Source organism: Schistocerca cancellata, chromosome 2 (assembly GCF_023864275.1).
Source record: "Schistocerca cancellata isolate TAMUIC-IGC-003103 chromosome 2, iqSchCanc2.1, whole genome shotgun sequence".
Taxonomy (NCBI): Eukaryota; Metazoa; Arthropoda; class Insecta; order Orthoptera; family Acrididae; genus Schistocerca; species Schistocerca cancellata.
Genome location: NC_064627.1, coordinates 109,967,783 through 109,994,343, shown reverse-complemented (window position 1 = coordinate 109,994,343; position 26,561 = coordinate 109,967,783). Strand labels below are relative to the sequence as shown.

General features: G+C 42.9%; 1 protein-coding gene across 1 annotated transcript in view; it reads right to left on the bottom strand.

Annotated features, from left to right (window-relative positions):
• The window catches only part of LOC126151382 (shematrin-like protein 2), a 310,746-nt gene that overhangs the window by 226,725 nt on the left and 57,460 nt on the right, over positions 1-26,561 (bottom strand). The window contains exon 4 of the mRNA XM_049915937.1: positions 9,150-9,390. Coding sequence (XP_049771894.1) covers positions 9,150-9,390 — 241 coding nt within the window. The remainder of the gene's footprint in view (positions 1-9,149; positions 9,391-26,561) is intronic.

The window sequence follows — 26,561 nt, the reverse complement described above, 5'->3', positions numbered from 1 at the left end:
TTATTAGCAAAATCGAAAATTATACCATTAGTACATATTTGGGACACTTACATTGTCGGACTAGTACGTAACATGTCATACCATCGACCATTGTCAAGGGGTATACGCCGTATCTTGATTCTTTTTTAAATTACAAAAAGTCTCGATCACATGCCATGCATGAACGACCATGTGAAGGAAACATATGGCGTACTACAGAAACATTACTGTTGTAGACCAAACTGTACCAAAATAAACAACTGTTTGATTCCTATTTTGGCCCGTAGAAGCCTCTAAGAAAACAGTTTTCTTACAGTAGTAGCTATATGATTTTCAGTAAAATTCATTAGCAGAGAAGCAACTTAGTTTGGGTTTTTCCTAGCAGGTGTCTCATCATGCATATAGAAGAAGGCTTTATCATATGAAAACCTGTGTATACCAGAAACAAAAATTCAATGTTGCTTGTAATACAACATCTCCCCAACGCTTATATGTGGCACTCGAATGTTCTGCTTTTCCTTTCTTCTGCCTTTAACTAGTTCTTCACAACTTTCCACACTGACATAAAACGGTTTCACTCATAACTTGTGAAGTTATAGCTCCTTTTCCGTTTGTACCTTTGAAGCTATGTTTGTTTCAATGTTGAGTTTCAATTTTTCACAATTACCACGTACATCCACTTTAGGTCGGCTAAATCCGTAGCTGAAAAGATCTTTGAAATTACAGTAAAAATAATCGTATTTCTCTTTCGGATTGAATGTATACTTATCAGCTCCTCTAGATTTCATATATTGATAAATTAAGTGCATATCTGTAACATAGTTCTGCATGAATAGCTACCATAACCTCGTAACTGATAATTCGCAAGACAGATACTTCTTTCTTCTACCAGTTTTCCCATAATGAGCAACTCTGTACGAAAATGAACGAATAAATCGCCCTATTAAAACATTGGTATCCTGTGGAATCTTGCACTGTTGGTTGTGTTTTCCTAGACCACATGATAGGGAACACACACCCTCCTGGACAAAGTCTTTCCAGTCACCGCTTCATAATGCCAGGAATTGCGGGAAATGCCTTTTTGCAGACGACAGGGTATCGGAAACCAACTTTAACCTAAGTCGGAATAAAACTATTGATATATTGGTCGGTGTTGGAAACTATTATTCTGTTGTTTTATGATCTTTGACTTGTAAGGCCCTATGAGGGAACTCAGATAAGTGTCCTGTGCATTTTTACTTACTCAGTTAAACTCGCCCAATAATAAGACGTTTGAATCATTAGATATTTTAATGAAACATTTTCTTTTGCATCTGTAGGTAGGAAAAACGGGACAATTACTATTTGATATTGATCTTTTAAGGGGACATTGCAGCCATCATTCAGCAATGTATTCGGTGGGTTCGTGAACGAATAAGGCGGCATGAATTCAATATTTATTTTTCTCATAAATAGAAGTATGTTTTAAGATTACATTAATGTGAAAAGGAGCGAAAGTTTCGTAAATATCAATAATTAAACTTAAGTATACAACCCGAATAAATGAATAATATATTATTAAACATAATTATCTGTAATCTGCACCTATTTGGAACAAGTTCTTCTTTCGAATGCTCATGTTCCTCGATATTTACTTTCTTCAATTTCAGGTCTTAAGTTTTTTTTAACGAATTCAGAGCTTTTATCGTTACTATCAGTGCCACGGTTTGCTATTTTGCCACTGCTACAAACACATGAAAGGGAGTGCGCAGCACTTTTTCCATCAAGCGGCAGAGAGGGTCGTGCAAGAAGAGGAGCTGTCAAATGACAAGTCCTCTTTTTTCCAATTTAACTCAGGAATTTTCCTAAGAACCCAGTTGGCAATAAGTCTCGTTTTTACGTTAAGTAATGTCTAATGCACTAGTCCACCGCACAATTCTTAACTCAGATACCGTAAAATAGTGAAAAAATCCCCTACTTGAATTTGAGTGCGAGGCCGCAAGTCCAGTCTTTAGTAAGGCTCATTTGAAAGTGTTGTGTTAACACTTACGACAGTAAAAATATTAGTTGCTAATAATTCACCACGTGCATCAGCAGGGTGACAGAAACTTAATGTCCAGGAGGCACAGAGATCAACATTCTATGGGATGCACGTAAGAAACGACGCGCCATAGCCATCGCAAAGTTTCGTACCATCAAAATCAAAGGCTAAATCCTTGGGAGCTACAAACCGTACACGACGTTCAGTTAAGTATCAATTAATAAAAATGCATATAATAATCATATTGGTGTAAGGGGTGGATGAGAACTGATAGAATATGTTGGCATGAAACTGAATGTGAAATAACCTGTGTTGGAGCTTATCGTGAAACTGGCTATCTTTCAAGGCGTAGCTGCAGACAGTTCAATAATATGTTTTATAGGCACGGAAAAAACAAACATCCAGAGGCTGAATTTGTCCAGTGCTTCCAGGTGGTATGAAATGCAATGTCGCACACTTTTCAAGACGGATGGTTTGCTCTAAAGGAGTATGATTTTTATATGCAGTCCAGGAATCAAGAAAAAGCAAGTTATTTCGAACAGCTATTGGTCAACAGCAGTGTTCATACCGTGGTTATAGTTATCTTGCGGCCATTTTCCCCCTCTTGTTGCTGCGACGTAAATATTCCCTACTGCCATTGAAACATATCGAACACGAGAAAGAATCATAGGGGGCAGAGCGCCGCCAACATCTCGCTGCACAGTAAATAACTTTCCAGCCAATTTACGATCCAGAGTAACAGCTGGCATAACTGTAGACGATTGCGTTAAGGCATTGAATGTAGTAGATCTAATTTACAGGGTTCCTTTCATATGCATTTATTCTTCAAATCCCCGTTGGTCAGACTTGAAAACAAATTTCTTACTGACGATAGGATAAGTTTGTTTACCTCATTTACAAATTTTCAGCCGATTCCTCAGTTTGCCACGCATCAAGCTGACACGTTGTTTCTTACGTCTTCAAATTCTGTAGCACTGTTTGAGGTTACGCAGCCATCCACTGCTTGCCTTAGAATCAGTGTAATCTATGTCGCGCGCAGTTTGATGTGCGTAACGTACTAGGTCAATATTATGGACATCCTGTGAACTCTATAGAGCAGCCTTGAAACGCACAAAAACCAGTTTTTGTAACATATCCGCCTTGTACTTCCTTGAATATCCGTAGTTTTCCTTATGCACTACACGATGATATTTCTAGGGGCTTATTCGAGATGTGTTCATAGTTGGTTTTTTTACTATGCTGCGGATGATCTTCCGTGTATGTAATTATGTTTAGTACCCACTCCTTGGAGAAAGATCTTTACTGCTTATCACTGGGGGTTCTTCGATGACATTGCAATTCTGTCAGAGACAGCAAAGGACCTGGAAGAGCAGTTGAACGAAATGGACGGTGTCTTGAAAGGAGGATATAAGATGAACATCAACAAAAGCAAAATGAGGATAATAGAATGTCGTCGAATTAAGTCGGGTGATGCTGAGGGAATTAGATTAGGAAATGAGACACTTAAATTAGTAGATGAGTTATGCTATTTGGGGAGCAAAATAACTGATGATGGTCGAAGTAGAGAGGATATAATATGTAGACTGGCAATGGCAAGGGAAGCGTTTCTGAAGACCAGAAATTTGTTAACATCGAGTATAACTTTTAAGTGTCAGGAAGTCGTTTCTGAAAGTATGTGTCTGGAGTGTAGCCATGTACGGAAGTGAAACATGGACGATAAATAGTTTAGACAAGAAGAGACTAGAAGCTTTCGAAAAGTGGTGGAACTGAAGAATGCTGAAGATTTGTTGGGTAGATCGCTTATCTAATGAGGAGCTGCTGAATAGGACATGTTCTGAGGCATCAAGGGATCACCAATTTAGTACTGTAGGACAGCGTGGAGGGTAAAAATCGTAGAGGAAGACCAAGAGATGAATACACTAAGCATATTCAGAAGGATGTAGGTTGCAGTAGTTACTTGGAGATGAAGAAGTTTGCACAGGATAGAGTAGCGTGGAGAGATGCATCAAACCAGTCTCTGGACTGAAGACCACAACAACAACAATACTGTATACGGGATTTGTGGCTCCCTGCCCGACAAGAGTGATGAACTACATGGCTCGACATCTGTTTCAATATCACTTTCACCCTCTTGGGCACGCATCGTCATCATTGTACTCCTCACGTACATTGTCCGCACAGTCGAGTGGACACGACAGCACATATTCCACTGGCTCCTCTTGCAGAAACGTTAATTGTAGGTTAAATCTGCCAACAGCTCTAAAAGAGTTAATCTGTCGTCAGTTAGGTAGTGAATAGGGTATTGACAAAGTATAAATAAATTATATGGAGCGAGTTGAAAGGAGTATGGTGGCACTGGAAATAAAATACACCGAACAGGTAGAGAGTCATAATTTAGAGGTGTTGAATCTCGAGTATAGACAGAGAGCGGTATTTTGTCGAATCCCTAAGATATTGGTTCAATTATAAGAAGTAGTACAGCAAATACATGCAACTGAATTTGTGGATTATCGGAGGGATAGTTGCACCATAAGAGGTGACGCTTGGGAAAAAACTTTTACAGAAAAGCATTCAAAGAAAACGGTAACTCATAGGACGTATGTAAAGAGACTCATTCAAGCTCAAAATTGTGAAAAGAAAATGTGTTGGGAAGGAGGGCCGGAAACAAGAATTATGATGGTTACAGCAAGGACACTGTAGGTTGCTTAGTGTCTTCAAGGATAAAGGAAGTCCACTTTTACCGTTTGTATGCACGGCCACGGCATTAAATAATGAACCAATCTACACGTTGCTGGTGTCTGCAGTTTATTGTAAGTTGCTATGGGAACATCAGTAGGAAAGGTTAGTAGTAGATAAGGTACAATATTTGACTGCAGATAAATTGAGTTTGATTGTGAAAGGGTGTTTAAGAATCAAGGTCAGATATCACCACTTTTCATGGAAGACTGGCGTGAAGGTCATCGGCAAAGTGTGTTTTGGAGGCGTATTTTACTGCTGAGGTACATGTGTTTCTCCACTGGTCGGGGTGCCACTGCGGTTACTCTTGGGAACACATACTCATTAGCGGAACATTTAGCTCATTTCGATAAATTTTTGAAAAATAAGATGAGATTCTTATATTCTGCACTGCGAGATGCCTTGACTGAGAAATTGGAAGTACATGTGTCTATGATCCACGTACGTCACATACACGGAGTTACATTGTGGTCGCGACGAGTGCATAACTGATCGTGGAAAGCAACATTCAATTCTGAACAGGTACTGTAGTCTGATGGATAATATAACAGTAATTATCTAACAGCTATCTAGAGAGGATGGCAATGATTAACCGAACTGAGGAGTATAATTTTAATGGAACTTGAAGGTCTGTTTGTGGTCAGTGGACAGCTGGGATTCAAAATTTTGCATGTTACGACTAGTAGTACTGTTTTACTGGTCACCTGCACCTGCAGTAGTTCTTGTTACTAGTAGAAGGCACAGTTATTTCTGTTGCTAACACTGAGCTGTTTCAGGTTAGTTTTTGAGGTATTTCTAGTGGGCCGAGACTCGATCTCGGGACCTTTGCCTTTCGCGGGCAAGTGCTCTACCAACTGAGCTACCAAAGCACGACTCACGCCCCGTCCTCACAGCTTTACTTTCGCCAGTACCTCGTCTCCTACCTTCCAAACTTTACAGAAGCTCACCTGCGAACCCTGCAGAACTAGAGTTCGAGTCTCGGTCCGGCACACAGTTTTAATCTGCCAGGAAGTTTGATATCAGCGCACACTCCGCTGCAGAGTGAAAATCTCATTCTGGAAACAACACCCAGGCTGTGGCTAAGCCATGTCTCCGCAGTATTCTTTCTTTCAGGAGTGCTAGTTTTGCAAGGTTCGCAGGAGAGCTTCTACTACATTACAGACACTAACAAAGCCATTGGGAGGCACATCAACAAACACTATAAAAGTTTCTCACAAGTGATCTTTTATTTGAAAATGTGATGCAGGTAAATACACTCCTGGAAATTGAAATAAGAACACCGTGAATTCATTGTCCCAGGAAGGGGAAACTTTAATGACACATTCCTGGGGTCAGATACATCACATGATCACACTGACAGAACCACAGGCACATAGACACAGGCAACAAAGCATGCACAATGTCGGCACTAGTACAGTGTACATCCACCTTTCGCAGCAATGCAGGCTGCTATTCTCCCATGGAGACGATCGTAGAGATGCTGGATGTAGTCCTGTGGAACGGCTTGCCATGCCATTTCCACCTGGCGCCTCAGTTGGACCAGCGTTCGTGCTGGACGTGCAGACCGCGTGAGACGACGCTTCATTCAGTCCCAAACATGCTCAATGGGGGACAGATCCGGAGATCTTGCTGGCCAGGGTAGTTGACTTACACCTTCTAGAGCACGTTGGGTGGCACGGGATACATGCGGACGTGCATTGTCCTGTTGGAACAGCAAGTTCCCTTGCCGGTCTAGGAATGGTAGAACGATGGGTTCGATGACGGTTTGGATGTACCGTGCACTATTCAGTGTCCCCTCGACGATCACCAGTGGTGTACGGCCAGTGTAGGAGATTGCTCCCCACACCATGATGCCGGGTGTTGGCCCTGTGTGCCTCGGTCGTATGCAGTCCTGATTGTGGCGCTCACCTGCACGGCGCCAAACACGCATACGACCATCATTGGCACCAAGGCAGAAGCGACTCTCAGCGCTGAAGACGACACGTCTCCATTCGTCCCTCCATTCACGCCTGTCGCGACACCACTGGAGGCGGACTGCACGATGTTGGGGCGTGAGCGGAAGACGGCCTAACGGTGTGCGGGACCGTAGCCCAGCTTCATGGAGACGGTTGTGAATGGTCCTCGCCGATACCCCAGGAGCAACAGTGTCCCTAATTTGCTGGGAAGTGGCGGTGCGGTCCCCTACGGCACTGCGTAGGATCCTACGGTCTTGGCGTGCATCCGTGCGTCGCTGCGGTCCGGTCCCAGGTCGACGGGCACGTGCACCTTCCGCCGACCACTGGCGACAACATCGATGTACTGTGGAGACCTCACGCCCCACGTGTTGAGCAATTCGGCGGTACGTCCACCCGGCCTCCCGCATGCCCACTATACGCCCTCGCTCAAAGTCCGTCAACTGCACATACGGTTCACGTCCACGCTGTCGCGGCATGCTACCAGTGTTAAAGACTGTGATGGAGCTCCGTATGCCACGGCAAACTGGCTGACACTGACGGCGGCGGTGCACAAATGCTGTGCAGCTAGCGCCATTCGACGGCCAACACCGCGGTTCCTGGTGTGTCCGCTGTGCCGTGCGTGTGATCATTGCTTGTACAGCCCTCTCGCAGTGTCCGGAGCAAGTATGGTGGGTCTGACACACCGGTGTCAATGTGTTCTTTTTTCCATTTCCAGGAGTGTATTACAGCATTTGGAAATGAAACAATGTGGGAGCTAAGGAATTTCACTATAAATGAAGGCTTCCAAGTCCAGACCAGTTTTTTCTGCATTATAAGACTTAGAAGATAATTTTAGAACTGTAGGTTATGTGCTCAAAACGAACAAATGTATCATATTGCTCAGATCACTGGACTGTATTGCCACCAACCAGAGATTGCAGAAACATGAAGATCAACAAAAATAAGATGTTCTGCGAGCTCGCATAGATTAGACAGAAAAAGTAATCAAACATGCAACAAATTGAGGAATATATTTTTCATGAGAAGAATTTCTGGTGTATGTTCAATAAAATTGTATGTTTATTGTTTAATCTCAGAAAAACCTTAACACAATATTTGACATTGTATTTTGTTACTAAAATGAAAGTTACAATATCGTAATTTCTTTATTATTGATTCTGTTACCAAACCTATTAAATCTGGTAACATTGCTCTAATAATTACTTTTTTATTTTGTCTTATGGACCCCTCTCATGCAATTTATGTGATTTGAGGCACTCATGCATCCAAGGGTGAAATGCTATAAACGTTAATGTACTGTAAACTAATATGTATCACCACGACACTGTTTATAGTGAAAAGTGATCCTCGGAGCCTCTAATTAACTATCAAACTGGAAAATATATTTGGACAATTCGTTCATTTATTATTACGTTTTTGCTCTTGTACATATGGATTTGAATAACTGAAATGCGAATAGTTTTTCGAAAAAATCCCAAATAACACAGGAAATGTATGAATTTGTTGGTGTTCATATTCACTGATAGAAATTAAGAAACCAAATACACATATAATTATTGTTATTAGGCATTCCATATTCTTATAACGTAAATGATTTAATCCTTAAAAAAGTACCAGATATTGACTTCAGTGATCAGAATGCATGTTGCAAGGCAGTTGTGAAGCACTACAGATAGTCTGACACTGACTTTTAATACTTCGACCTATAGCCTGCCCAGTTAGCTATTCTAGTATGTAGTGAGCTCTCAGTAGTCATAATTAGTTTGGAGACTTACATGGGAATGGATGTGCATGTCATGTGCTTGTTCTTAGTTGCTGTGATGTCAGTGGTGGTGATGTCCAAGCTAAATACTGACACAACGACCATGGATGGCAGGTAATAAGGCAATATCCACTGCGATATAAAGTATATTTACTTTTCAAATGCAATTAAAGGGATAAATTACAAACATAAAGTAGAAAAAAGAGGAAGAGGTTAGGAAGAAAATGTATTAGCACAGAGCTTTTCTTTAAGTCTTCCTTTCAGGTTACATGGGATTGTCTTGAAAGGATTTCAGTTTTCTTGAGTGGACTTTGGTGTCATTTACATCACATAATTTGAAACTAAACTTGTGCACTTTTCTGCAACAAAAAACTTAAAAATACATTATTTACTCTGATGACAAACATTTTCGTACACAGAGAGATGAAATGGGTGTTGCCTGAAGAAGTGAATATGAGACAGAATGATTACATAGCTTACTTGCCTTCATTTTCCTGAGAGGATATCAAAGTATCCTCATCCAGTGGTGGGATAATAAAGCAAAAGTGAAAAGTTTTTATTCAGAAAAATTTATTTTTTCAACCGTTTTACATTCCATTACTATGGATACTGGTGGCATGTATGGGTCAAGGTGTTGGGTTTGGCTCCAGAATTCAGTGGCCGTATTTTCCATAGCCCCCAAGTCCTCCGAAGCCACTGGCAGCTCCACTATATCCTCCAGCAAAGCCGCCGCTGTAGCCTCCGCCGAATTTTCCACCGAGGCCTCCTCCGAGACCACTGCCGAGGTCTCCTCCGATACTGCCGTGGCCAGCACTGACGACGTAGGGCACTGGACGCTTAACGACATAGGGCTGAGGAACTGGGACGGACACTGGGGTGGGGACCTTGACGGGGACGGGCACAGGGTTGTCTACAGGGACAGGGTACGGCTGAGGCACCTGCACAGGGACAGGCCGGTCCACAGTTACTGTGAATGGGACCTTCACAGGCACTCGAACGATTCTCTCCACAGGGACTGGGACCCGGACAGGGATTCTGTTGACAGTGATCTGTGGTTGTCCCCCTCCAATGCCGGCCCCGATGCCGCCTGCAAGGCCACCTCCTAGTCCACCAGCATATCCACCTCCGTAGCCGCCACCGTAGTCGCCTCCGTAGCCACCACCATAGCCGCCTCCGTAGCCGCCACTGAAGCCACCACCCAGACCATAGCCGCCACTATAACCACCCAATGAACCGGAGAGTCCTCGCTTCTCTTTCACCGGCTGCTCCTCCTCAGCTAGGACGGACAGGGCCAGACCGCACAGATACATGCACACCTGTTGACAGTCAGACATTTGTAGCGAAAATACTATGATAGATAATAGAGCTGTGAACACAAATTTGTTATGTTGTATGCTCACACACTAGAGAAGTGTTCCCATTTATCTGTAGAAAATACTTTCACTCTTATCCGTTAACTGTTCTGCGTGCAGCATTTGTTTCTGTTCCAGAAAATCAACTTTACTCAAGGAGCTATAGTGGATGCAGTTAAATTTTCACGAAACTATGAAAATTAGACATAGAATGGTCCCCTGTAAATGTGTATTTCAATGCAGACCATAGAGCTATACAACATCTCAATTGTCAAGCACATATCGAATTTTCTTCTTAACAATTATTTTTCAGCAAACCTACCCTGCAGACTGTTTCTAACCACACTAAGATATCAAGAAATTTGTTCGCCATGTGGAGGAATAATGATAGACATTTTTGAAAGATTTACTGGAAATAAAATGTTGCTAAGCATGATGGATATACACTTGATTAGTTTAACAATCTTCCGACATGTAAAAATTTTTTTCGAGAACTACAGGTCGCACAAGCCGTTCATTCCCATCTGCGGTTGACCTGAAAGAGTGTGGTCCATTTCAGCAAGTATTTACTGTGGTACTCACCAGGATCCTCATTGCTGCTTGTGTGTTCTGCTGAGAGCAAGCAATGACTGATGCTGTTGCCAGGCGGCGGCGGGCTTTTATACCTTTAGCAGGACAACATCCGGCTCCCCCACATTCACTAAGGCGCAGTTACGGCACCCGCTTTCACAGAAACTGCACAGCGGCGTAACCGCCTCCGCTGATACAGGAGCTGTGCAGTGTGTCGGAACGTAGTAAGTAGTTAACAGACGAGTGGAGAAATAGTTGGTTAACGTTAGTGCTGTATTTTACTACTGATTGTTTGTAAATAGCAATGAGACATGACTATTAGTGATACCCCTGATTCGTTGAACTGGTCCACCTTTCTTTTTTTGGTCATCAGTCTACAGACTGGTTTGATGCGGCCCGCCACGAATTCCTTTCCTGTGCTAACCTCTTCATCTCAGAGTAGCACTTGCAACCTACGTCCTCAATTATTTGCTTGACGTATTCCAATCTCTGTCTTCCTCTACAGTTTTTGCCCTCTACAGCTCCCTCTAGTACCATGGAAGTCATTCCCTCATGTCTTACCAGATGTCCTATCATCCTGTCCCTTCTCCTTATCAGTGTTTTCCACATATTCCTTTCCTCTCCGATTCTGCGTAGAACCTCCTCATTCCTTACCTTATCAGTCCACCTAATTTTCAATATTTGTCTATAGCACCACATTTCAAATGCTTCGATTCTCTTCTGTTCCGGTTTTCCCACAGTCCATGTTTCACTATGTACAATGCTGTACTCCAGACGTACATTCTCAGAAATTTCTTCCTCAAATTAAGGCCGGTATTTGATATTAGTAGACTTCTCTTGGCCAGAAATGCCTTTTTTGCCAAAGCGAGTCTGCTTTTGATGTCCTCCTTGCTCCGTCCGTCATTGATTATTTTATTGCCTAGGTAGCAGAATTCCTTAACTTCATTGACTTCGTGACCATCAATCCTGATGTTAAGTTTCTCGCTGTTCTCAATTCTACTACATCTCATTACCTTCGTCTTTCTCCGATTTACTCCCAAACCATACTGTGCACTCATTAGACTGTTCATGCCGTTCAGCAGATCACTTAATTCTTCTTCACTTTCACTCAGGATAGCAATGTCATCAGCGAATCGTATCATTGATATCCTTTCACCTTGTATTTTAATTCCACTCCTGAACCCTTCTTTTATTCCCATCATTGCTTCCTCGATGTACAGATTGAAGAGTAGGGGCGAAAGGCTACAACCTTGTCTTACACCCTTGTTAATACGAGCACTTCGTTCTTGATCGTCCACTTGGTTGTTGTATATATTGCATATGACCCGTCTCTCCCTATAGCTTACCCGTACTGTTTTCAGAATCTCGAACAGCTTGCACCATTTTATACTGTCGAACACTTTTTCCAGGTCGACAAATCCTATGAAAGTGTCTTGATTTTTCTTTACCCTTGCTTCCATTATTAGCCGTAACGTCAGAATTGCCTCTCTTGTCCCTTTACTTTTCCTAAAGCCAAACTGATCGTCACCTAGCGCATTCTCAATTTTCTTTTCCATTCTTCTGTATATTATTCTTGTAAGCAGCTTCGATGCATGAGCTGTTAAGCTGATTGTGCGATAACTCTCGCACTTGTCAGCTATTGCCGTCTTCGGAATTGTGTGGATGATGCTTTTCCGAAAGTCAGATGGTATATCGGCAGACTCACATATTCTACACACCAACGTGAATAGTCGTTTTGTTGCCACTTCCCCCAATGATTTTAGAAATTCTGATGGAATGTTATCTATCCCTTCTGCCTTATTTGACCGTAAGTCCTCCAAAGCTCTTTTAAATTCCGATTCTAATACTGGATCCCCTATCTCTTCTAAATCGACTCCTGCTTCTTCTTCTATCACATCAGACAAATCTTCACCCTCATAGAGGCTTTCAATGTATTCTTTCCACCTATCTGCTCTCTCCTCTGCATTTAACAGTGGAATTCCCGTTGCACTCTTAATGTTACCACCGTTGCTTTTAATGTCACGAACGGTTGTTTTGACTTTCCTGTATGCTGAGTCTGTCCTTCCGACAATCACATCTAATTCGATGTCTTCACATTTTTCCTGCAGCCATTTGGTCTTAGCTCCCTGCACTTCCTATTTATTTCATTCCTCAGCGGCTTGTATTTCTGTATTCCTGATTTTCCCGGAACATGTTTGTACTTCCTCCTTTCATCAATCAACTGAAGTATTTCTTCTGGTACCCATGGTTTCTTCGCAGCTACCTGCTTAGTACCTATGTTTTTCTCCCCAACTCCTGTGATGGCCCTTTTTAGAAATGTCCATTCCTCTCCAACTGTACTGCCTATTGCGCTATTCCTTATTGCTGTATCTATAGCGTTAGAGAACTTCAAACGTATCCCGTCATTCCTTAGTACTTCCGTATCCCACTTCTTTGCGTATTGATTCTTCCTGACTAATGTCTTGAACTTCAGCCTACTCTTCATCAGTACTATATTGTGATCTGAGTCTATATCTGCTCCTGGGTACGCCTTACAATCCAGTATCTGATTTCGTAATCTCTGTCTGACCATGATGTAATCTAATTGAAATCTTCCCGTATCTCCCGGCCTTTTCCAAGTATACCTCCTCCTCTTGTGATTCTTGAACAGGGTATTCGCTATTACTAGCTGAAACTTGTTACAGAACTCAATTAGTCTTTCTCCGCTTTCATTCCTTGCCCCAAGCCCATATTCTCCTGTAACCTTTTCTTCTACTCCTTCTCCTACAACTGCATTCCATTCGCCCATGACTATCAGATTTTCGTCCCCCTTTACATAGTGCATTACACTTTCAATATCCTCATACACTTTCTCTGTCTGTTCATCTTCAGCTTGCGACGTCGGCATGTATACCTGAACTATCGTTGTCGCTGTTGGTCTGCTGTCGATTCTGATTAGAACAACCCAGTCACTGAACTGTTCACAGTAAAACACCCTCTGCCCTACCTTCCTATTCATAACGAATCCTACACCTGTTATACCATTTTCTGCTGCTGTTGATATTACCCGATACTCATCTGACCAGAAGTCCTTGTCTTCCTTCCACTTCACTTCACTGACCCCTAATATATCTAGATTGAGCCTTTGCATTTCCCTTTTCAGATTTTCTAGTTTCCCTACCACGTTCAAGCTTCTGACATTCCACGCCCCGACTCGTAGAACGTTATCCTTTCGTTGGTTATTCAATCTTTTTCTCATGGTAACCTCCCCCTTGGCAGTCCCCTCCCAGAGATCCGAATAGGGGACTATTCCAGAATCTTTTGCCATGGAGAGATCATCATGACACTTCTTCAAATACAGGCCACATGTCCTGTGGATACACGTTACGGGTCTTTAATGCAGTGGTTTCCATTGCCTTCTGCATCCTCATGTCGTTGATCATTGCTGATTCTTCCGCCTTTAGGGGCAATTTCCCACCCCTAGGACAAGAGAGTGCCCTGAACCTCTATCCGCTCCTCCGCCCTCTTTGACAAGGCCGTTGGCAGAATGAGGCTGACTTCTTATGCCGGAAGTCGTCGGCTGCCAATGCTGATTATTTCTCAAAGTTTAGGCAGTGGCGGGAATCGAACCCGGGACCGAAGACGTTTTGATTTGATTTGATTTGAATCAAAGACGCTACCCCTAGACCACGGATACTGTCTCTGATCCACCTATCAGACAACAAATGTGGGAGACTGATGAACAGGGGGTCTGCAGAAGATTCAGGACTTCTTGCGCTAAGAAACTATAGATCTGCTTCTGTTTGCCTGAAATTTTAGAATTTGCAATCCTACGACCCAGAAGAGGCGTTTAACTGCGGGGCAGATCTTGTAAAAGTAATTTGGACCACGAAATAGAGAAAGGACTCGGGAATAAAACTTTAAAGGGGATTAATGTCATATAAAATAATAATATATACCTTTTTCATTTTTATTGTTCTGCAAGACTCCTGTACCTACATTTGTTTATGTGAAATTTAATTATTAAATAATTTATTCAATATTTTACACCTCAGAAGCATCTCATAATTAATTTAATTTCAGCGAAATCGAATTATTTGTGCAGTTTGATACAACGCCCGCTACAAACCATTATTTTCGTGTTTCTCTTTGCCGGCGGAAAATATAGATACACACCAACTTCCTCCATTGAAGTGAAAACATAAGAACGTAGGAAGAGAGGTATATTTGATCTTTATCTGTCAGTTTTCGTAATATCTGAATACTTAAATTTTATTCAAAATTTAAAAAACAAAATTTCTACCTAAGATGGAATGCTACGGAAGAAATTAATGTCTCTTCACAGAGGAACAACCTGTTTCAGCTCATACACTCCTGGAAATGGAAAAAAGAACACATTGACACCGGTGTGTCAGACCCACCATACTTGCTCCGGACACTGCGAGAGGGCTGTACAAGCAATGATCACACGCACGGCACAGCGGACACACCAGGAACCGCGGTGTTGGCCGTCGAATGGCGCTAGCTGCGCAGCATTTGTGCACCGCCGCCGTCAGTGTCAGCCAGTTTGCCGTGGCATACGGAGCTCCATCGCAGTCTTTAACACTGGTAGCATGCCGCGACAGCGTGGACGTGAACCGTATGTGCAATTGACGGACTTTGAGCGAGGGCGTATAGTGGGCATGCGGGAGGCCGGGTGGACGTACCGCCGAATTGCTCAACACGTGGGGCGTGAGGTCTCTACAGTACATCGATGTTGTCGCCAGTGGTCGACGGAAGGTGCACGTGCCCGTCGACCTGGGACCGGTCCGCAGCGACGCACGGATGCACGCCAAGACCGTAGGATCCTACGCAGTGCCGTAGGGGACCGCACCGCCACTTCCCAGCAAATTAGGGACACTGTTGCTCCTGGGGTATCGGCGAGGACCATTCACAACCGTCTCCATGAAGCTGGGCTACGGTCCAGCACACCGTTAGGCCGTCTTCCGCTCACGCCCCAACATCGTGCAGCCCGCCTCCAGTGGTGTCGCGACAGGCGTGAATGGAGGGACGAATGGAGACGTGTCGTCTTCAGCGATGAGAGTCGCTTCTGCCTTGGTGCCAATGATGGTCGTATGCGTGTTTGGCGTCATGCAGGTGAGTGCCACAATCAGGACTGCATACGACCGAGGCACACAGGGCCAACACCCGGCATCATGGTGTGGGGAGCGATCTCCTACACTGGCCGTACACCACTGGTGATCGTCGAGGGGACACTGAATAGTGCACGGTACATCCAAACCGTCATCGAACCCATCGTTCTACCATTCCTAGACCGGCAAGGGAACTTGCTGTTCCAACAGGACAATGCACGTCCGCATGTATCCCGTGCCACCCAACGTGGTCTAGAAGGTGTAAGTCAACTACCCTGGCCAGCAAGATCTCCGGATCTGTCCCCCATTGAGCATGTTTGGGACTGGATGAAGCGTCGTCTCACGCGGTCTGCACGTCCAGCACGAACGCTGGTCCAACTGAGGCCCCAGGTGGAAATGGCATGGCAAGCCGTTCCACAGGACTACATCCAGCATCTCTACGATCGTCTCCATGGGAGAATAGCAGCCTGCATTGCTGCGAAAGGTGGATGTACACTGTACTAGTGCCGACATTGTGCATGCTTTGTTGCCTGTGTCTATGTGCCTGTGGTTCTGTCAGTGTGATCATGTGATGTATCTGAGCCCAGGAATGTGTCAATAAAGTTTCCCCTTCCTGGGACAATGAATTCACGGTGTTCTTATTTCAATTTCCAGGAGTGTAGTTATACCAATAGAAGAATAAAATGAACATCGTAATCAAAGTCAGATTTCAAATGAACTACAACTTTTATAAACATGGCATACGAGCATTGCAGTTTATGTAGGATTTAGAGTGAGAAAAGAGTTTCAGTAAGATTCACGGAAATGTGGACATTCAGAAAACTGAAATGAATGCAATTAAAACAAATTATAAGCAGCATCGTAGCAGGACGATAAAAATTAAACACAGTAATGCAGCACAGGTTATGCTTTCGAATTTGCTTCACACAAAGGGCTATGTTCATTTAATAATCATAAAATGATGAATAAATGACTTTATTATGCCATCGCAACTCTCACAAGATCATTAGCGTGTGTATCCAACAACGTACAATGGTGTAAAATGTTAGAAATTCTGACGAAAAGCGGAGTAAACTATTGCAAAAATGTGTAAGACACAGTAGTGAACAATGTATGCATGTACAGTACACACACATGTAACAGTATGAGGAAGTGTTGTCGGACTATTGAATGGAATGAACAATTTATGAGTACACGCTATGAGGAGTGAGAGTAGACCGGAGTAACACGGAAGTTAGGAAGAGTAGCAGAAATGGGATTATCAATAAACTTAACACCAAAAATTGAGGTCCATGAAGGAGACGAAATGAAGGAATTTTGCTATCTTGAAAACAAACTACCAGGTGTCGGATGAAGCAAGGTGGAGATAATCAATCACCCAGTTCGGTGTTAAAAAGAGTAGTCTACAGCATTGGCCCCTTACTTAGCTTGCATTTATAGTGAATCTCTCGCCCAGTGCGAAATCCCAAGCGACTGAAAGAAGCAGCAGGTGACTCCAGTACGTAAAAAGGATAAATGAAGGAACAGAAGAGTGACAGACCAATATGCCAGTTTGCTGCAGAATCCTTGAACATATTCTCAGTTCGAATATAATAATTTCTTGAGACTGAGAAGCTTATGTCCAGGAGTCAGCATGGTTTTAGAAAGCATCGCTCGTGCGAAACTCACCTTGTCTTTTCCACACGTAATATCTGCGAACTACAGATGAAGGGCAACAGACAGATTCCATATTTCTAGATTTCCGGGAAGCACTTAACACGGTGCTCCATTGCAGACTGTTTACGAAGGTACGAGCATATGGAATAAGTTTACAGATACGTAAGTCGCTCGAACACTTCTTAAATAACAGAACCCGTTATGTTGTCCTCGACGGCGAGTGTTCACCAGAGATAATGGTATCGTCAGGAGTGCCCCAGAGTAGAGTGATAGGATCACTGTTTTTTATATAAATAAATGATTTGGCGCACAGAGTAGACGGCAATCTGCTGTTGTTTGCTGATGATACACTGGTGTGCGGTAAGGTGTCGATGTTGAGTGACTGTAGGAGGATACAAGACGACTTATACAAAATTTCCAGTTTGTTTGATGAATGTCAGCTAGCCGTAAAAGTGCAAAAATATAAGCTAATGCGGATGTAGGAAGATCGAACGAGTAATGTTCGGATGCCGTATTACTAGTGTCCTGCTTGACACAGTCAAGTCATTTAAATACACTATTTGCCATTAAAATTGCTACACCACGAAGATGACGTGCTACAGACGCGAAATTTAACCGACAGGAAGAAGATGCTGTGATATGCAAATGATTAGCTTTTGAGACCATTCACACAAGGTTGGCGCCAGTGGCGACACCTACAACGTGCTGACTTGAGGGAAGTTTCCAACCGATTTCTCATACACAACCAGCAGTTGACCGGCATTGCCTGGTGAAACGTCGTTGTGATGCCTCGTGTAAGGAGGAGAAATGCGTACCATCACGTTTCCGACTTTGATAAAGGTCGGATTGTAGCCTATCGCGATTGCGGTTTATCATATCGCGACATTGCTGCTCGCGTTGGTCGAGACCCAATGACTGTTAGCAGAATATGGAATCGGTGGTTTATGGAGTAGCCTATCGCGATTGCGGTTTATCATATCGCGACATTGCTGCTCGCGTTGGTCGAGATCCAATGACTGTTAGCAGAATATGGAATCTGTGATTTAAGGAGGGTAATACGGAACGCCGTGCTGGACACCAGCGGCCTCGTATCACTAGCAGTCGAGATGACAGGCATCTTATCCGCACGGCTGTAACGGATCGTGCATCCACGTCTCGATCCCTAAGTCAACAGATGGGGACGTTTGCAAGACAACAACCATCTGCACGAACAGTTCGACGACGTTTGCAGCAGCATGGACTATCAGCTCGCAGACCATGGTTGCAGTTACCTTTGACTCTGCATCACAAACAGGAGCGCCTGCGATGGTGTACTCAACGACGAACCTGGGTGCACGAAAGGCAAAACGTCATTTTTTCGGATGAATCCAGGTTCTGTTTACAGCATCATGATAGTCGCATCCGTGTTTAGCGACGTCGGTGTGAACACACATTGGAAGCGTGTATTCGTCATCGCCTGGCATCATGGTACGGGGTGCCATTGGTTACACGTGACGGCACTTTGATCAGTGGACGTTACGTTTCAGATGTGTTACGACCCGTGGTTCTACCCTTAATTCGCTACATTTCAACAGGATAATGCGCAACCCCATGTTTCAGGTCCTGTAAGGGCCTTTCTGGATACAGAAAATGTTCGACTGCTGCCCTGGCCAGCACATTCTCCAGATCTCTCACCAATTGAAAACGTCTGGTCAATGGTGGCCGAGCAACTGGCTCGTCACAATACGCCAGTCACTACTCTTGATGAACTGTGGTATCGTGTTGAAGCTGCATGGGCAGTTGTACCTGTACACGCCACCCAAGCTCTGTTTGACTCAATGACCAGGCGTATCATGGCCTTTATTACGGCCAGAGGTGGTTGTTCTGGGTACTGATTTCTCAGGATCTATGCATCCAAATTGCGTGAAAATGTAATCACATGTCAGTTCTAGTATAATATATTTGTACAATGAATACCCATTTATCATCTGCTTTTCTTCTTGGTGCAGCAATTTGAATGGCCAGTAATGTATCTGGGCGCACCATTCCAAACCGATATGAGGATGGAACAATCTTGTGAGGAATGCGAATGGTCGACCTCCGTTTATTGTCAGAATTCTAGGAAAGAGTGGTTCACTTGTAAAGAAGATAGCACATAGGACGCTGGTACGACCTATTCTTGAGTACTGCTCGAGTGTTTGGGATCCGTGCCAGGTCAGATTGAAGGAAGACATTGAAGCAACTGAGAGACGCGCTGCTAGATTTGTTACCGGTAGGTTCGAGCAACACTTAAATGTGAGGAAGATGCTTTAGGAACTCAAATGGGAATCCCTGGAGAGAGGGCGACGTTCTCCTCGAGAAACTCTATTGAGAATATTTAGAGAACCGGCATTTGAAGCTGACTGGCGAACTATTCTGCTGCGGCCAACATACATTGCGCGTAAGAACCCCAAAGACAAGATACAAGAAATTAGGGGACATCCGGGGGCATATTGACAATCGCTTTTCCTTCGCTCTATTTACGAGTGGTACAGGAAAGAAAATGACTGCCCTCCGCCACGCACCGTTCTGTTGCTTGTAGTGTAGCTATGTAGATGTAAATGTAGGTTTGTAAATGTGACATAGGTTATTACGCGGAATTCGAGCGACACACTCCTTAGGAACTGATGGCTAGCCTTCCCGACTGCTTTCTCTAAATCGATGTTTAGTAGCGCTAATGTTTTTGATATACTGGCATGAGAAGAATGCAGTGTCTCTTAATGAACAATATCGCCTATGATGCTTTTGGTGGGCATGCTATACATTTCTTATGGCCTGAGGGAGTCTTCAGAGGTCAGTTTTAATTTTGTCACTATGACAGGAAATGTGACTCACGAGTCTGCACATAACAACGTTGTTGGTATGAAACCTGTTATCCATTGTGGTTTCTTTTTCTTGGGGAATCGAGTATGATTACTCCGGGTCCTTTTTCGGAGTATAAGTGCCGCAGTATTGTTTCTCCCTCATTAACTCCATGAACTCTTTCCTGATGATCGGTCTGAAAGTTTTATAAAATTCGTAGGGGGTACCTTCAGCTGTGGGACTCCTATGATTTGGCATGATTTATTATTATGTCTCCTAATTCTTCTTCGGGAACTTGTTCTGATAAAATAGTAGTACTTTCGAGTGATACACATACGTAAAATCTTGTATAATCAGATGGCTTTGTGCCATAGAGAACATAGAAATGTTCTTTGATCCCCACCCAGCTAACATATTTGTACTCGTCTGCTGGCAGGAAATTACGTACAAATCTCTATTTATATTTTCTTTGTTCTCTTGTAAGGTGTTGGATGCTGCTCTTCTCATCTCGTAGGTGTTAATACGAAGTGCATTCAAGTTCTAAGGCCTCCGATTTTTTTTCTCCGGACTGGAAAGGGATAGAAACATGCGCATTGTATTAAAATGAGGCCGCGTTCATTTTCAATACGTCCCAGAGATGGCAGCACCGTATGACAGATGGAATTTTACCGCCTGTGGCGAGAATGAGAACTGTTTTAAATACTTAAAATGGCGACGTTTTCCTTACTTGAACAGCGTGCAATCATTCGTTTTCTGAATTTGCGTGGTGTGAAACCAATTGAAATTCATCGACAGTTGAAGGAGACATGTGGTGATGGAGTTATGGATGTGTCGAAAGTGAGTTCGTGGGTGCGACAGTTTAATGAAGGCAGAACATCATGTGGCAACAAACCGAAACAACCTCGGGCTCGCACAAGCCGGTCTGACGACATGATCGAGAAAGTGGAGAGAATTGTTTTGGGGGATCGCCGAATGACTGTTGAACAGATCGCCTCCAGAGTTCGCATTTCTGTGGGTTCTGTGCACAAAATCCTGCATGACGACCTGAAAATACGAAAAGTGTCATCCAGGTGGGTGCCACGAATGTTGACGGACGACAACATGGCTGCCCGTGTGGCATGTTGCCAAGCGATGTTGACGCGCAACGACAGCATGAATGGGACTTTCTTTTCGTCGGTTGTGACAATGGATGAGACGTGGATGCCATTTTTCAATCCAGAAACAAAGCGCCAGTCAGCTCAATAGAAGCACACAGATTCACCGCCACTAAAACATTTCGGGTAACCCATTGCGTTCCAAAGGATACTACGGTAACAGGTGCATCCTACGAAAATGTTTTGTAGAACAAATTCCTTCCTGCACTGCAACAAAAACGTCCGGGAAGGGCTGCGCGTGTGCTGTTTAACCAAGACAACGCACCCGCACATCGAGCTAACGTTACGCAACAGTTTCTTCGTGATAACAACTTTGAAGTGATTCCTCATGCTCCCTACTCACCTGCCCTGGCTCCTAGTGACTTTTGGCTTTTTCCAACAATGAAAGACACTCTCCGTGGCCGCACATTCACCAGCCATGCTGCTATTGCCTCAGCGATTTTCCAGTGGTCAAAACAGACACCTAAAGAGGTCTTCGCCGCTGTCATGGAATCATGGCGTCAGCGTTGTGAAAAATGTGTACGTCTACAGGGCGATTACGTCGAGAAGTAACGCCAGTTTCATCGATTTCGGGTGAGTAGTTAATTAGAAAAGAAATCGGAGGCCTTAGAACTTGAATGCACCTCGTAAAATGATGATGTATTTGATAATGTTCGGGGAGTGGAATTACTGACGATTATCTAAGGGTTGGAACATAAATAGTGGAAACTATTTTTTCACAACCGATACAAAAGAGTTACATGTTTACACCGTTACTGCCCTTCAAAGTAGTCACCAGCGTTGTGTAGAACCCGTCGCCAGCGATGTGGAAGGCGTAGTATACCGTTGGCAGAGCATGTTCTGTTGATGGTGTGGAATGCAGCGGTCTACCATCTGTCGAATCTCTGGAGCAGTTCTGAAGCGAATTCAACGAAGTGGTTCCTTCATCTTCGGAATCAAATCAATGTCACAAGGACTTAAGTCTAGGGAGTATGGTGGATGGTACAGGACTTCGCAGTCCCCTCGACTGAACAGAGTAGCCACACCTTGCGCTGTATGCGCCCGAGCATTGTCGTGCAAAATGATGAGTGGGTTGCGCAAAGTTGGTCACAGGTGATGCTCCAAAACCGAACAGTAATACTGTGCACTGACGGTCTGCATGGAGGAAAATAATGCGTTAGGATAACACCATGACAGTCATACACGAGAATCACCATAACTTTGGACCGCTCCATTCGCACCATCAGCAGAACAGGCTCTGCTAACGGTAAACTACGCCTTCCACATCGCTGGCAACGGGTTCTACACAACGCTGGTGACTACTTTGAAGGACAGTAACAGGTGCAAACATGTTACTCTTTTCTATCAGTTGTGAATAAATAGTTGCCACTATTTAAGTTCCAACCCTCGTATAATTTTCAGAACTGGATGTCACATGATTAAGGTAAAATCTGCTAAATACATTGTTTGCCCTTCAACAAAATCTTTCTTTTCCTAAGCACATGCCTACTAGTAGTTAGAGATTATAGTAGTTAGAATTTTTTTATTCAGCTGGCTGTAGTTGCTGCTTGCTGTAATTGCTGTAGTTCGTGTTATGAAGATTTTCTGGGAGGTAAGTGACTTATGAAAAAGTATGGATTATTCTTAGGATTTCTTCCAATTTAGAGCCATTCTTTTGTGTTAATTATTTGAAGTCAGGTTGTCATTTTAGAGCAGTCAGACTGTGTTGCGCGTGTATGTTGTGGGTAATAAAAGGAAAGGTTAAGTTTGAGTCGTCCTTGTCAGGGAAAATTCTGTAGGTCAGTGTTGTAATGATAAAAATAAGTAACGAGACAGTAGGTTCAGTTGCATGCAGCAGTTTCAGTACAAACTGAGAAGTTTCACCCACTCAGTTATTTCAGTAGACAAAAACAAAGAAGATTCAATATCTACTAAAACCTCAAGTATTTCGCATAAACAACAGACCGCTGATTTGTGTACGCGCTGATGGCTCTCGATAGCGACCCATATCGGTCCATAGGCTTTACATCAGGTGAATTTGGTCGCCGAGACTTCAATGTTAGTTCACTATAATGCTCCTCAAACCCTGATAACATGGTTCTGGCTCTGAGACGCGGACAATCGTACTGCTGAAAGTTGATATCGTTGTCGGGGAAAACATCAAGAATGAAGGCACGCAGGTGATTCGCAGCTGTCAGCGTGTCTCCGATAACTACAAATGCCCCACGCAAGTGCATGGAAATGTCTCCCATATCGTAATACTGCTCCCAACAGCCTGTGTTCGGAAGCATGCTGCACCTTTCGAGCCTCCGTTCACCTCGATGACGGCGTTTGTGGAAACGACCATCGACTTAGTGTATCAAAAATGTGATTCATCCAAAGAGCCGAAAGGTTTCCATTGATCGACGGTCGAATCCCGATTGTTCCGTGCCCACTGCAGTCAACATGTGAACACATAGGGACAGAAGCTTGGCTTGAGGTGGTACTGACATTTCTTTCAAACTGTTAATAAGTTCATAGCTGATCTTTATCGAATTTGATTTTTCAAATGTGTATTTCTCTACAAGTATGTCATTTAGTTCTCTCATTAATTTGTAGGCTGGGCTATTAATTGAGTTCACAATAGGCCAGATAGGTGAGTCGGGTTTATGGACTTTTGGTTGTGTTCTGAATTTGTGGGCTATTCACAATATAAAACCACCAGATGCAAGGCTTGATGCATCTTGCATTTACAAAATTACCTGCAGCCAATGTAATAAATATTATATCGGCCAAACAGGCAAAAATTTCAGAACCCTATTCAAAGAACATTTAGACTTCTACAGGCCTGATAAATGTAATAAATCAGCAGTAGCAACTCACATTAAAGACACAGGTCACTCTCTGAAAACCGAAGACAACCTCGAAATTTTACAAAAAGGAGAAAAAAGTAAAAGAATGGATATCATGGAAGAAATGGAAATTTTCATACATAATACAAAGCATGGAGAGAGCATTCTTAATGAAATAACCGAATTCAAAAACTCAAAATTCTTCAAATATCTTAAGCCAGTCCTAACTCAAGAGATTCAATATATGTCAATGTAAATAATAGACTACAAATCTGTCAGTACCAAGAATATCGATACAAAACCTCGATAATCGGTACAGACTCACATGCTACAGTCCGCCATCTTGTGGTGTTAGCATAACGTCGAAGCAATTTGTGCAGTGAATTACGTTGGCAATCAGTGACAAAACACAATGTATAATAGTGTAATGTCAATCAACAGCCCCGCCATTACACCAGTGATGCAAGTGAAGCAGCAAGATGGTGAAATCGTAAGTGATCAACTGTCATAAAAGCCTTTCACACTATTTTCGTAACACATAAGTGAAGCAAATCTATCTGCGTGCTATACAGGCTGTGATATCATACAGAGTCAACCAAAAGGAAGAAAACCGGCAGAAGACATCAATGATTTCAATTTCTAGCCATACACTGCCCCCCTCCTCCCCCCTCCCCAAAGTACCACACCAGCCACTACAGTAACAAACAATGGACAAAGAGTTCTAGATTAATCTAGTTTTAGACTGTTTAACTTTAAGTAACATTTCTCTTTATGTATGTATGTATGTTTAAACGCCTGAAGATGAACAGAACATGTTCGAAGCGCGTTAGATGAAACATAAAATAAAAAAGTGACTGGTAGCAGAAACTAGAAATAAATAATTATCCCACACAGTCACGGTTCACAAACATAGCCACTATGGCTGAAAATGATAACCATCTAACAATGTTATATGTCCTAACAGTCAGCGAGTGCCTGGTAGCATCCTATGGTTTTAATGTTTAACAAGTAGCACAGTGCAACAAATACACTGTTGCTACAAAACGAAACTGGCTGAGGACTAGCTGCTTGTGAGTGCAAAACATATATATATAGGACTACTGTCATTCTGCAGTAATAAGAACACACAAAAGTTTGTTAATGTAGAAGTGCACCTTCTAAACAATGAGTATCACGAAAATGATGTAAACCATGCTCATTCTGCCAACAGTTTTAATTGTTTGCCTGTAAACTATGTGAAAATCTGTTATGCCCCCAGTTACAATGATCTGCTGCTCTGCTCGGTATTTATTGTAAGCAAATTGCATTTCAATATCGGGATGGGTTGTATATGATGTAGTTTTTATGGAACATTTTGTTAGCTGTAGTAAGTAGCACTACACAGCAAATTCTAGTAAGAAAAGGGTCTGACACCCATAATGTAGACTAACTCTTGGTTGAAAAGTATGTTACGAATCAGTTTCCATTGCACTAGTCGAGTACAGGCTATTATAAGTGGAATTAGTTCAAAATCAGGAGTGGGTGTACACGCGGGAATAAAATGTAGTTCTGTAATGGAACATTTGCTTGACGGGATCCAGTATGGCCTTAGCCTGCTAAAAATAGGGCTCTGAGAGTTGCTCATAATGTAGCTGGTAGGATACTCCACTGAAAAGGACGCGCGCTGACACCCCTAGTGTAGACTCCAACGCAGACGACATATATATTCTACATATGCGTCGTGTTAATGTTGGGGAAACATACTTCTTTCAGTACAGGATCTTGTTAAAGTAACGCAGCATGTATCTAACTTCTGTATTGTGACGGACAGTGCATCAAGAAAACAATGTGTATCTAACAGGCTTTCATTTCCTATTAGGGATTCAGATCTGCAGTTTGTCTACTGGAGTGGTAATAACGACATCTGAAATTTGACTTATGTAGAAGTACCTCTACTCTCGCAGACAATGGAGAGCAAGAAAAAGTTATCAGCTATCCTTTTTATTGCGTACCTATAAACTAGGAGGTGATATTAAAAACAGACAGTATATGTATTATATACATAATGGCTGTATTTCAGCTGGGGGAACATATATTTTTTTAATCCTGGACCTTATTAAATTGGTATAACATTCATCCAAATTATGTATTGAGATACAAAATTCAAAATTGCTTTTTAAGGGCAGTAGACTCAAAAGGTCGTATGAAGCACAGCCGAGGATACCTTGTACCTCTACTAGATGTTTCCTTTTCTGTTCCACTCGTGAATACAGCGAGGGAAAAATCGGCTGTCCAAAAGCACTGTAAAAGCCCTCATTTCTCTTGTCTTTGCGATACTACCCAAAATGTTCATAGGTGGCCGTAGAATCGCTCTGCTCTCAGCTACAAATGGCGTTTCCGTAAATACTTTCAATAGTATTTCGTGAAAAGAAGCTCATCTTCCCTCCAGGGATTTCTATCCGAGTTTATGAAGCATCTCTATAATGCTCGCTCGTTTTTTGAAAATTCGTTTAATAAATCTAACTGAAACTACTAATAAAATGACATTAGGCGATCGCTTGTTTGCTAGGTGCTGCTTTCATCCATATGTCAGACTTCTTTGTAATATTACACTAATTTTGTAGATGCATTTCGAAAGAAAAAGCAGTTACTCTAGA